We start from the raw sequence: 14,708 nt of genomic DNA, 5'->3' as shown, positions 1-14,708 counted from the left end.
AAAATGCGTTGTTACCGAGATACAGAGTGATAAAGTTTAAAATTTTATTACTTAATTTCATTCATTCTTGACATATAGCAAGATTATTTTTCTACATACACTACTCTTTTTACAGTGCATGTGTATTATACTGCGTATTTTTATACGTTTGTCTTGGTTTTTTAAGCAAAAATAATAATATCCAGGCTAAAAAAGTAAATACCACAAAACATCCTACAAAACCCTTCTCATCTTTTCGCTTGAGCCCTCCAAACAATAAACCCACCTGCCGGCTTTAGATAAGAAGAAAACTTTTTATGGCAAATATATGCTGAAAGATTACAATTTCAAATATTTTCCCGTTTGTGCGAAGAAAATTGCAATTTTAGCGTTTTACGACAACTTATTATTTGACTTGCACTACACACGTTAGTGTGTTAATAAAGCTCTATACGCTGAAATTAAAAGGCATTTCGTAGGAAAGATAAAACGTGTATAAGGAGAGGCACCAGAGGCTAAAGTTTCATCTGAAAAGCAAAAAAAAAGAAGGAAATGAAACGGCGAGCGCGTAAATTAATTGAAATTTCAGCCCGGTCGTGAACTATAACAATATAAAATAACACAAAGGTGAAGTTTGCAGCAAAGAAAATTACCCGAAATCTTTAATTAAAATTTTCGAGCGGCTTAACAAGTTTCCATTCTAATTGTGTTTCATCGCCCTATCAAGACACTGAAAACGCAATTACGGTGTGAATAATTTATATTTGACGAGGCCGGTTTGTTTAATAATAATAGTTTGATGCTTCAAAACGTTTTATTTGTGCCCCACTATAAAGTCGCTTTTGTGTTTAGATAATCGCGTTTTCTTTGGAGTGCCCTGCGGGACTGATTTATAATTCAGTTTTACGATGACAGAGTTTAGGGGACCTGAATAAATAAATATTTTCCGGTTAGTTGTTGGTTGGTAAGGATTTCCAACTAATGTTACATCAGCTGTTGACATAATTTATTTCACAAACAAATTATCAGTGCAAAAGTGATTAATTTTGTCAGAGCGAGTTTAGCATTTCTGTACACACATGTTAAAAGTGACCCAAGTTTTAGACGAAAATAAATTTACTGCATGTGGTCTCTCATATGTGGAAGATTTACAGGGTGTGCCAGTTTTTAATCAGGAAAATAAACAAAAATCTATTCTTTATCACAGTCCTTTTTAATATAAAACTATTTTTAAACTTAAACCAGAATTATGAGCCAATTACGGTCCTGTAGTTTTTAATCTAAATCGATTTCTCGTACTGCTTGATTTCTAGATTGTTTAGAATATAAAACTTAGGACCGTGTATCTCAGCGATTATTTGTTACAGTTTTGCATTGATTTTGGATAATTAGCCAGCACAATCATTTCAACAGATTCTTCTACTCATCTCTTAAGAGATGAAACAAATAACAATTTGGCAATTAGTGAGTTTAATAATTTCTCTATATTCTTCTCTTGAAATTATAGGAAATTAGCCAGTCCAATAATTTTGTCACATTCTTCTAATCTTTTCTAAAAAATTCTGGACAATTAGCCAACTCAATCATTTTATTACATTTTTCTACTGTTCTCTTTAAAATTTTACTTTTATCAAACACATTCTCTGCTCTTCTTTTAAAAATTTTTGACAATCAGTCAGCACAATCTTTTCAACACATTTGTCCACTTTAGAAAATTTTAAGCAATTAGCCAGCACAATCATTTCTCTATATTCTTCTACTCTTCTCTTGAAATTTTTGATAAATAAGCCAGCTCAATCAAGTTATAACGGTTATTCGCTTTTCTGACACTTATATAAATAAAGTCTTCTTTAAAACATGCTTGGCTTTTGAAACCATTCTACTACTACTACTACTTCTACGTACTCTTCTCTTGAAAATTTTGGCCAATTAGCCAGTGGAATTACTTCAACAGCTTTTTCCGCTCTTCTTTCGAAAATTTTAGGCAGTCAGTCAGCCAAATCAAATTATTTTACTCATCTTTTTGAAAAAATTACATTCATTCATCACATTCTTCGGCTCTTAAGTCGAAAGTTTTAGACAATTAGCCAGCACAACAATTTCTTAAGTTTTTTCTACTTTTTTCGTGGAAATTTAGACAATTAGCCAGCTCAATCATTTTAACACAATCATATATTTTTATTTTTGGTAAGGTAAGTTTTAATTTGACTGTGATATTTTGCACCTGATCTGTCACAGTCAAATCACAACTTAACTTTAGGAAGGTCATACTGTAAGCCCTAGCGTAAATACGTCGGTACAAACCGCTAAAAACCCTATACCGGGTGTCTAAGGTTTTTATGGATTTCCTACCCATTTGTACAGGGTATCCCAATAAGCCGTGCACTCGGCTGTTCCTCGGAAACTATACGTAGTATGGTTACAAGAAATGTAAATGTGGCCAAGAGAAAATACTGAAAATAATTTTCAGCTTTCTAAATCCACCGCTAGGGGGCGTTTCGATACCACTAAAATGAAAAATGTCCAAAAACTCTGAAAATTTAAATGTAAAGGTATAGTAAAAATGTCACTAAAGTAATCCCCTATTCTCTACGAAAAATTTTCCTAGTTAACTTTTGGTTCTATCTCTTCAAATAAAGTTGTGGGAGTAGTCCAAAATTTGCTTTGAAAGAAATGAAATATCTCGAAAACGGCTAATCGTAGAGACTTCGTTTTTGCGGCATTTTAAAGAGCATTTTCTGTCCTGTAGGGTGTCCCAAAACAAAGTTCCATTTAGTTTTCGGTCTTTTCGATAGAGGGCGTTTTTACAAAAATTGCACTTTCATCTTAAATATCTCGAAAAAATCAAATGCAATGGTATAGCTTCCTATTACCTCTTCCATAAGCAATCAGATTATCTATCGTTGTGTGAAAACTGCAGTACTCTATCTCTTTTGTAACACGAGATATTATTGAAAAATTGTTAAAAATAGTCTTGTTGCAGTTATAAACATTACATTATTAATCAAATTAGAATACTGTATTATGTTGCATAGGGATTGGTTATAATGGCATGGTCATTAGTACATCAAATTTCGTTTTGATTCAGACAACAAAAAAAAATCAATTATTATGGATTAAGTACCATTGCATTTGATTTTTTCAAGATATCTAAGATGAAAGTGCAATTTTTGTAAAAACGCCCTCTATCGAAAAGACCCTAAATATAACATTGTTTTGGGACACTCTACAGGACAGAAAATGCTCTTTAAAATGCCGCAAAAACAAAGTCTCTACGATTAGCCGTTTTCGAGATATTTCATTTCTTTCAAAGCAAACTTTGGACTACTCCCACCACTTTATTTGAAGAGATAGAAAAAAAAGTTAAATAGGAAAATTCTTCGTAGAGAATAGGGGATTACTTTTATGAAATTTTTACTATACCTTTCCATTTAAATTTTCGGAAAAAGTGGCGCCAAAAATTGTAACCCAGTGCTTTGACTCCCTTTTTTTTTTTGAAAAAATGGCGCCATTTTGAATTTTCCGTCAATAATTGATGTTGCATCAATTATGTTGCTCATTTTTTAGGGGAAGTGATCACGTGGTACTCACCACTGGGCAATTTCGTCAGCGCCCTCAACACTGAAAATTACTGTGGAATCGGTATTTTCCTTGATATACTTGGCTAACAGAAACATGGCAACACTGGCGCAAATCGTAGTGACATCGGGCGTTTCCAGGGTGATGATGACGTCATCCAGCGCTGTGGCAACGTCGCCTTCACTGAAAATCACCTGGTTTTGGTTTCCAAAAAATCGGCCACCAACGGAGCTTTTTCAGGTCGGGGCTGCCCTCCATACCGATTGCAAACGACTGGAATCACATCTTTGACGCCCTCTAGCGACCAAACCAATCAACCAACTTAAAAGTGGACATTTTTCGACCAAATTATTATTATTATTATTTTTGGACGATATCGACCAAATTATCGCTATTGGTTGATATTTGAATTTACCATGCAGTCAAATAAGTTTAGAGACATTTTGGATTGTGGCACCTGTTGCTTTGACAGTGAATAATTCCGTTATTTGACAACCGACGTCACAATGTCATAGAACAAAAAAGATAGCCGAGATTCTAAGCTTTCCAAAAATGTTCACGGCTAAGTTGATTGGTTGCACCGTTTGGCCGCTAGAGGGCGTCAAACTTGCACTACCAACTTTCCTTAAACTTTCAGTGCACCAACTCCTTTAACCGTAAATAACTCGCTTATCTGACAAGTTACGTCAAAAAGTCACTGAAGCGAAAAGATGCTGATAGTTTAAAAGTGTTGATCGGTTGTACCGTTTGGCCGCTAGAGGGCGTCAAAGTTGTGTTTGATTCCAGTCGTTTGCAATCGGTATGGAGGGCAGCCCCGACCTGGAAAAAGGCTGGTTGGTGGCCAATTTTTTGGGAACCAAAACCAGGTGATTTTCAGTGAAGGCGACGTTGCCACATGTCATGTCATCGTCACCTTGGAAATGCCCGATGTCACTACGATTCGCGCCAGTGTTGCCATGTTTCTGTTGGCCAAGTATATCAAGGAAAATACCGATTCCACGGTGATTTTCAGTAGCTGACTGAAATTGTCCAGTGGTAAGTACCACGTGATCACTTCCCCTCAAAAATGAGATGCAAAACATCAATTATTGACGGAAAATTCAAAATGGCAGACGTGGACGCCATTTTGTGGGTCAAATTTTAAATATACGCGAAATTCCCTTTAAAATAAGGTGCAACATCGTATTTTGACAGAAAATTCAAAATAGCTGATATGTGGACGCCATTTTGTTCATTTCTTGAATTACCGGAAATTTTCTTTAAAATGAGGTGCAATGTCCGACATGTAATTGCAAACAAAAATAGTTTTGGTATATATTTTTTTTTTTTTAGTGGCCCTTCTACGCCTTCGTACCAAAACCTCCAACCAAATCAAATAAAAAAATAACCTAAGAAGTGTGATTGTATAACTTTTAGTTTTCAAAAAATAGCTATTTATGTAACCAGTTACGAAAAGTTCGATTTTGTGTAACGAATGAATGTTTGTAATACATAATTTTTTCAAATTTTGACCAAAATTATTTAACACAAATATTCACTTTCATAGCACCTTGTATAAACTGTGACAACGACATGTTATGATGGATGTCGCCCATATGTTTCTACAGAAATGCATAAAAACAGAGAGTGATGAAATTAACTTTTCCTAACTAGTTACATAAAGTGATACTTTTCGTAACTAGTTACGAAAAGTAAAACGTTTTGTCACTTTAATCAGTTTTGAAAAGTGCCACTTTATATGCCAAAATTAGAAAAATATTTTTTTGGTAAAGGAGTGAATTTTAAAAATGCTTCTCTTTTTTGGACAGTTTTGCAAAACTGTACTTCCAAAGACAAAACTTTGACGAACGTATCGCATGGCGAATCGCCCCAGCTGCAAAAACAAAAGTCAATCTTATCATCGACTCCATCAAAACACTACCACAACAACAACAAAAAAAATAAAACACAAACTGATCAACGCAGCAAAAAAACCGTTTGTTTTAACAGGGCGAACGGCCGCAAAACGGCGCATCGACGAACGCTCTTCAAGCCAACGCGTTACCGTACTTTTTAGTTTTAGTTCAGTGTTGGGTTCAGTTCCGTACGGTTTTCTGTACGAACGCTTGAGACGTTTTAGTTTCGATTTACGCGCGCCAACTTTGAAAGTGACCGGGAAAGTTTTCGAAAGTTTGTTGGTTTCGCCTCAAAAGTCAGGTTTTTTTAGGTGCAGTGAGTGAATTGAGTTTAGTGTTTGAGGAAGATGGAGCACGTGCGATTGGTAGCGTTGATGGTATTCTTCGTCACTCAAGGTGGGTGAGTTGTTGTGGTCACTGAACGGAGAAAAGGATGAAACGTGTCCTCGCTTCTTGGAATTTATTCAACAAAAATTTCAACAATTTTTATTACTCTTTTGTTAGTTTTTTTGTTTTGGTGCAGTTACTTCCTGGTTTTTTTTAATTGGTTGTTTAGTTTTTTCAAGTTTGTTTAACACACATTATGGTACTTTTTCATTAAAAATATATTAAAAAAAAAAAAATTATTTCAAAAAAAAACTTAACTAAATTTTTGATTTTGCAAATTTTACAAAAAGTAACTACCTTACCTATAACATTTGGAGTATTAACTCTGAACTTATTTAACTAAACGAACAATTAAAAAAAAAATCAAATTAATCCAACATAATTAAAATATTTGTTTGGTAGTTCCAATGTATTCATTATAGTGATTCCACAGATGATTCATCCAGAAGATATTCCCAGACATGCAACAGTGCATAACTGAATTAATATATTTGTGGCTGGATTTGTGGATTAAAACATTCTTTTAACGAAATTCTAAGAACAAAAATGCATGTTTGTGGAGAGGTTTAAAAATTGTCATTTGTTAACTTATTGAATAGCAGAGTAAGTCAATTTTGCCTAAAATTCTCCTAAAATCTCAATAATAAATAATAATTGTCTCCTCCAAAATTGTCTTAGTTTCTTTTAGTGACTTTTTGGTTTAACTTATCCTAGATTTTTTGATTTAATACTAAATACACACTTTGTATTTTAATATTAAATCAAAAAGTATTTGGTTTAGAAAAACGCGAGAGAAAATTTGTATTTTTTACAATTTTCACAAAATAATTAATTTTTCAACTAAAAGCGTAATTGTTTAGTTTTTGACGAGGGTTAATTTTTTGCATATTAAAATGCCTTTTTGCGTTGAAATGCCTTTAAAATACCTTACAATGCTTCTATTATCGCTCAAAATGCCTTATAGTGATAATGCCTTAAAACTGCTTAAAATGCCTCAAACTGCATTGAAATACATCAAAATGCCTTTAAACTAATTTAAACTGCCTCAGGATACCTTCAAATGTTTACACATTTGTGGCATTCTAAAATTTAGATATGATATAAGTCCCCTGGTATTGAGATAATGATAAATCTTGATGAAATACACCATTGAAATTAATTTTTTATGGTCACGTGACTGTTTTTAGGTTGGATTAAGTAGCATACCTTACAATTTGTACTTGACTTTTGACTATTGTCAAAACGTACGACAGTTTTTAGGTTAGGTTAGGTGACAACAAAAAGGTTTTACCAAATTTTGGCACTTGATTTGACTTAAGTTTCAAATTGATTTTCTAAGGTCAGGTGACTGTTTTTCCAAATTCTGACAAACAAAAAATATTTTTGGATGGTTGCACGAATCTTCTAAGTGTCATAATAACCAAGTTAGCACGTGTCAAATAAAGTTAAAAGAAACAGTTGAACAATTGGTAATTTAAATTTAGACAGTAGTAAAATTGTAAGAACTACGTCACGTGACTTGATTATCCAATTTTTGAGCTTGCAACCCTGTAAAAGCCAGTAGACATTGTCAAAAACAGTCACGTGAACTTCAAAACGCAGTTTAAACTTTGAAAAATGGTAAATTAAATTTAGACCGTAGTAAAAACTTAAATTGCAAAATACACGTTACGTGACGTTGAAAATGCAATTCTGCATGTTCTTGCAGCACTGTAAAGGCCAGTTGACATCTGTCAAAATCACGTGAACTTTAAAATCTGGTTTAAAATTAAAAAATTTGGTAAATTAAATTTAGACAGTTGTAAAAGCTGAAATTGCAAGAGACACATCACGTGACTTTGATTATGCCATTTTAGAAGTTGGAACACTGTCCAAGCCAACTGACACCTGTCAAAAGAGTCACGTGACTTTAAAGTGTAATTTAAATGTTGATCATTTGGTAAATAAAATTTAGACAGTTGTAAAAGCAGAAATTGGAAAATACACGTTACGTGACGTTAATAATACAATTTTGAGCTTGCAACACTGTAAAAGCTAGTTGACATTGTCAAATACAGTCACGTGACCTTAAAAATGTAGTTTAAACATTTAATTGTTGAAAAATTGGTAAATTATTATAATAATTTGACACGATTATGGTTTAAACTCAATGTCATGTAACAAAGATTTTACCATAATAATTACATGTGCCTACGCTGTTCTGTTCAATTTTCAGTCAATTTTGTTATATTGATATTAGTCATATAATAATGATTAGAATTTAAGAAACAATCAGAAAATGAGTCATAAAAAGTGGGTCATAATTATTACTTTGATTAACCATAGTTTGGGTGACCCTGTACATTTTATAACATGACAACAATAGAATTATTTAACCTCCTGTAACTTTTGTTTACAAGATTACATATTTGTTACTAACTGGTGTAATTTTTCACATACTTTACGGTTGTCAGACTTTTTAAACACACTGTATAATAGTTTCCGTCAACAAACCTGTTGTGTTCATATTATAGAAAAGGGCGTGTCTAAAGCTTCGTCATGTTTAAAATTTTGCGTGTATTGTTAGTCAGAAAGATCTCTATTTGGCTGCAAATTTGCACTAAAACAACCTTATACCAAAGCAAATCAAAAATATCTTGACCGAAATAACATTTTTTTTATGAGAAGTCTCCGTTTGGATCATAGAATTCCATCTAAATTTGAAACCTAATTTATTTACCAAAATTCGCAGAGATGTATCACCAATATGTAGTATTTCTTTAACTTTAAGCTCTTGATTTAGGTTCTGGATGGTTACATGTTTCTCTAAAATAAATACAACAAATTAAAAATTTAATAAGACATTCTGAGTGATGCTGTAGTATCTCATATCTCATTTTCAGGTTGCAATCCACTAATTTTATTTTAAACCCGCTGGAAAACATTTTAGACGCTTATTTTATTTTTTCTATGACTTTATTATTAATATGTTTGAAGAAATTTTTATGAAAAATCTATAATGCAACCCAAAAATCTCAGTCTTTGGAAACAATGAAATGTTAATAGATGTTTCTTACAAAAGTAGATATATTTTACTATTATTAACATACTATCGTTGTACATATCATATAATGTATTTCGAACATCCATTTTAATGCTTTCAGATAAATCAGTGGTCTTGACCCGTCGATAACATCTCGATTTAGGTTTTCTAGGTGAGGAAATCATAAGATTACTTGCTTGCTTTTCCCGAATCGAATAAACAGTTTTGCGGGAAATTTTCAAAGCAGCTGCAACCTTCTAGTATCAAAAAAAATACATCAGTAAGAATATGTAAGGTCTTAAAATTTCTTATTTTCTTCCTGAACAGATGATAAAGCTTCTAAAGGTCCTCCATTAGTTTTTTCCAATTCAAAATATTCACAAAGGTTAAGAATTAACTGCTGGGCTTGTCTGTGGAGATTTTTTCCAGGCATTTTCTAAAAAAATACTATAATAGTAAGTAATTCCGAATTTAGGAAAAACCAAATGGCTAAATAAAAATCATAATAGACACTCCCACTTTTTTTTCAAAACAGGTTATTAATTGTGCCAATTTTGGTTAGATCGTGACAGCCGACATAAAAAAATAAAAATATTAATAATACTATTATGAAAGTACTTACAGAATGTTAAAAGCGTAGAAACAATAGCTCTTAAAAGAACTGTGGTGGTGTGGTAAATAGAAAACTTTATAAATGGTTAACAACACAAAGAAACGGAAAAGAATTAATAGTAAACAAATCAAATAAATTTCGATGGTTGTCAAACTGACAATGACTGAAATAGAAGCGCTAATCAGTAAATGTTTTTTTTGGAAGACATTCACTTAGATATTTACCCTTTCTGAAAGTGAACAATAGACAAGGATGAAGTCAATAATGCATGTCTACTTCTAAATCACAGGGGGATGACGCACGGGTAAACTCAGACCGCGAGAACAGTACCTAATGGTGACTTAAAAAACACATAAATGTAACACTTTTATTTTTGAATTACGGTACTACCTATATACTTTAAAATACATAATTATATTTCATAATATCTATTCTTTGAATATTTTAAAGCTATTGCCAACTTAAAGTGTAGTGATTAGTAAATAAGGGTGTCAATTTTATAAACAAAGACATTTTTTGGCTAATTATACGATCTGCACTCAAATTCTTATGGATACATTATTCCGTCAACAATTTTCAATTCAGGTTCAGAAATGGAAAGCAGATGTTTAATTTCCATTAATTTCTTAAATATACAGAGTAATTAAATATTTATCCTGGCCATTAACTTTTTAAAAGCCTATAAAACTTCCAAACGTAAAGCAAAAGTTTCTGTAAACGTCCGCAAGCTCTGTTTTGCAAATTCAGATTCATAATTTGTATACAAATACTTGATACAGCTTTTTAAATATTTTACTTTGATGTTTGGATACGACGGTTTTTCTGGTTGAGGTTTAGAGCTAAAAAATCACATGGTTTTACTGAAATTTTATTATGAACTAAACTTAGAGCATGTAGTAATACAAAAAAAAAACATACAACATTATATTGTATCCTAAATACATACTGGGTGCCTGCATGCAAACTGAAGCAGTCATTAAGTAAAAAAGAACTACATTCCAAAAAATATCTTTATAAAATTACAGCTGCTGCTTGTTTTTATGTTTTGTTTTTTGCTTAATAATAAATATCTAGATCACATTATTTAGCATTATTGTCTGCAAACCTGGTTGAAATATGACACAATAACACTTCCATTTTCTAGTGCATTTTATAATCATATACACAACAAGTTAATTTAATTTTAAATAATATATAACGTTTACATTTTTGGGCGGATATTAATTTAAATTGACATTTTTTAATAAACAAATTCAGGGCTTGTTGTTCGGTGACAATTATTGTTTCGTCGAAAATTTAATAACATTGATCCGCCCTCAAAATTGTATTCTTGGCACAAATGCAGATTTTAACATCCAATTACGGGTAACATAATGTTGGAGTTTTCAATCCGGTCGGTGGCCAATATTTGCCAGTGTTAACTTATCGAGGTTGTTATGAAAATGTTATTGTTGCTACGTAGTGATTGCTTAAACAACCTTCAATGTAGTCTAATTTATTAATAAACAATTATTACTAAAATGCGCTAGCACAACTTTCCCTCACTCAGTATTAATACATATTCATTACGATTTTTAGAAATCAATTTTACTTTAAATAAGATAAAACAGCATGACAATCGGTTAAATGGAGAGTTACATTTTCGAGGTTAATGACTAATTCCCACAGTGAACATTAGTAAAAGTGCATGTTAAGTGATGATTCATGATTTCGTGTACTAGCACTTCCATCATCACCTGAAATGGTATAGGTTTTTCATAATCCGGTTAGTAATCAATAGGAAATTCTTTGCAGGTGCTCTTTTTTATTGGCTGATTTAATTTACTTTTCCTTCCTTCTCGCATATACATATCAATGAGTACTGTGAAGATATGATCGTTTTTCCTGTCCTGTAACAATCACACAGCAAATGCAGCACAATCTTTAATCACCGAGTTCTCGTATATTGAAATAAACAAATTCACATGTGTGTTTGGTTATGCAACCGAAACTATCAGTACTGTTCAATTTATTGTACATTTTCATTGGCCAACTTTCCTATCGTGGGAATTTTCTTTCATAAAAGCACCGTTTGCATATTACAGTTTTTAAGTGCAGTACAATAGCGTGTTTATTTTTAATCATTTAGAAACTATTTGAAAAATGTGCATTTTTTAATTAAACATATTGGCAGTAAAGTTCTTTAAACATTTTCCATTTAAATTCAAAGAACAAGCTTAACATATTTCATATAGTTTGCACCTGCAGTGGGGCATTCAAACTCAACAACTTGTCAATACTTTCAAAGATTGTAGGCACCTGTATACAAGAAGAGCAGGTAAAAATGGTACTACCCCAACAACCCTAAGTTCCTCAAAGCAGGTAAAAACTGGCATGCAAATAAATACCTGGCAACAAGCAGCATCCTTTATAGTAATAACCCTAATTAACGGAATCGAATCAATTAAGAAGGATGGCACTTTCTTCTTCTGTAAGATAAAGCCTAATAGACCGAGAATGATTGTATCAAACAGTTATTTATCGAAAATCAACCGTATCTAATCCAGTCCAGGTACAGTAATAAAGTGATAGTAGATGAGTGTAATTGGTCGACAAACAACAGTTGAGCTGCTTTAAATTAGAATTTTTGCTATTTAAGCAAAAAAATTTGGCTCAAAAGCAGTTAAAATGATCAAGAATATAAATTTGAATATTATAACGTTTGACTTTATTTAATAATATAACTGAATATAACAACCATTTGTTGTCAATTAATTAATTGATTGATTGGCAATCGGATTGATTTAGACTAAATTGACTGAATGAAATATGATCTTAAATTACTGAAGTTTTTACCGAGGGGAAAATCACTGGGGCATTATGTTGTACAAACTGTAGGAATTAGTGGGCATTACTTGGGAATTGGCAACATTACTAAGAATAAGTAGGCATATTAAATTAGTATTATTAATAAAATTGAAAAGGTCTAAATTATATTATAAAAAAAATTATCATACAATATTTTTTTCTATACATCTATCACTGAAATATAAACATAAAGTTTGATAATTTTAATGAAATCCGTTGGAAAACAAGGAAGACGTATGAATTTTGTAATTTTACTTAAAATTTTGACTGTCTCTAGCGGCGAAACCGTACAACTAATCAATCAACTTTTATACGGCAATAAAAAGTTCATTTCATTAGCTATCCATTGACATATAAAAGCGTATACAAAGTGTAGCAAATAAGCTAGTTATTAACGATTGAACAAAAAATGCACCAAAAAAGTCATGAAAAAATGAGTCAACTTTGACGCCCTCTGGTGGCCAAACCGTTCAACCTATTAACCCCAGTTGGGTATTTTTAGAAAGCTCATTTCATTGGCTATCAATTGACGTATAAAACGTTACCAAAAGGAGTGCAATTAAACGAGTTTTTGAGGATTAAACAAAAGGATGCACCAAAAAAGTGATAAAAAAATTGGTCAAATTTGACGCCCTCTAGCGGCCAAACCGTCTAACCTGTCAACCCAAATAGGGATATTTTTAGAAAGCTCATTTCATTGGCTGTCCATTGCCGTATACAAATCTACCAAAGATAGTGCAATTAGGCGAGTTTTTGAGGATTAAACAAAAGGATGCACCACGCCCTCTACGGGGCAAACGGCTAACCAATTGATTTTTATACGTCAATGGGAAGCTCATTTCATTGGCTGTTCATTGACATATAAAAGTATATACAAAGTGCTGCAAGTACACATGTGTTATTTACGGTTTAGTGACAGAATGCACCACAAATATTTTTTTTGAGTGGTTAAAGGCTAATTTGATTATAGAAAATTAGCAAAAAAACGGTCACGTGACTTACTAGATCTACCACGACGTAATGCTTGGAAATTTTTTGAAAAACTGTTTTTGCAAATGAGAATTTTCGTAAAGGTCAAATTTGCCTGAAACACCGCCACTATTCTAATGGGTTTTGCGCGTTAGGTTGCCAGTTAGTGCAAGCGAAAATCGACCTTAATCATTGTATTTCTACAGTTTTGCTACTACCCTAGATTTGGCAATCATTCTGCTAAGTTTGTGCCAAATATCAGGGCCGTATCTGCCCGATTCAAAAAAAATTCTTTAAAGATATTAGAGCGGTAACAGTCAATGAAAACATTAGCTTTGGAGGAGCCCTCTGGCGGCCAAACGAAGCACCCTATCAACACAGGCGGCCATATTTTTGGAAAACCTATTTATTTTCTATCCATTGACATATAAATGTCTAGTTTCGGTTATTTATTAATTCGGTTATTTTGACAGTTACAGGGTGGTTCAATGTATCAATTTTAAAAGTAAGCAATAATTTTTTTAAATAAGTGGCGTAATACAAACTTCTTTAATTTTGAACAGAGAATATGACAGAATTAGAAGAATTTCCGTTTGAAAAACTAGACTTTCTGTTCTTTTTTAGAACTGATTTTTTGACCACACTGTATTATATATTTTGACGTTTTTCTGCACCCATTCTTAGAACAAACCTTGTCTAACATGACAAAACACAAAATCCAAGAAAAAAACCTTTCCTAATATTTTTAGGTAAATTAAAATTGTTTTGGAGACCGAAAATATCAAATTTCACATAAAATAGTAAATATCTCAGAAACGGAGGTATATGACATTAATACACGAAATATGTCTAGAATTTGACGTGGAATACAAAAATGAAAAAATATACAGGGTGTCCCATTTAAAATAAGCAGCAGTTGATATATCTACTTCCGGTTAAATCGTTGCACGCATATTTTCTTATTTTTAATTAAAAAAGGTTTTTTAGACTTTCCAGTTGTGATAATTCAAGAAGTTAGTGGGTATTGTTAGGCTATTAGGAATTACTGGGTATTACAAGAAATTAGTGGGCATTACTGACATATTAGGAATTAGAGTACAAAATTTTACTCAGCGGTTTACCCCTCGGTTTTTACGGACTAGAACATATAAAACAGGTCCAAAATTTGTCCTGGATTAACATTCCATATAATAATAAAGCCTAAGTGGAAATTAGTGTCAAAGGCTGCAATTTCCAACTTATAATGTGTAAAGACGATGACATGACAAGGAACAAAGTGAACAACTTTGTATTCAATCAAGCTGCAACCAATTAAAACTTCGTCGCAGAGATAATTCATGGAGTAGCAAAAGATATAGTCGCAAAAAGTTTTGTTATTAATAATAATTACTAACGTTCTGGAGTCTTATGAGGATTC

General features: G+C 32.3%; 1 protein-coding gene across 6 annotated transcripts in view; it reads left to right on the top strand.

The window, feature by feature from the left end:
- The first annotated feature begins 5,609 nt into the window (after nucleotides 1-5,609).
- The window catches only part of Fas3 (fasciclin 3), a 195,543-nt gene continuing 186,444 nt past the window's right edge, over nucleotides 5,610-14,708 (top strand). For 3 of the 6 annotated variants that reach the window (XM_081976291.1, XM_081976294.1, XM_081976296.1), the window contains exon 1: nucleotides 5,611-5,849. In XM_081976291.1, the coding sequence (XP_081832417.1) occupies nucleotides 5,801-5,849 (49 nt within the window). In that variant the 5' untranslated portion in view covers nucleotides 5,611-5,800. Of the gene's footprint in view, nucleotides 5,850-14,708 lie in introns of all 6 variants that reach the window. The other 3 variants (XM_081976292.1, XM_081976293.1, XM_081976295.1) reach the window with 3 other exon arrangements.

This window comes from Ips typographus, linkage group LG3, assembly GCF_016097725.1.
Source record: "Ips typographus isolate SLU linkage group LG3, UJ_Ityp_2.0, whole genome shotgun sequence".
Classification (NCBI taxonomy): domain Eukaryota; kingdom Metazoa; phylum Arthropoda; class Insecta; order Coleoptera; family Curculionidae; genus Ips; species Ips typographus.
This window is presented reverse-complemented; position numbering and strand designations above follow the sequence as displayed.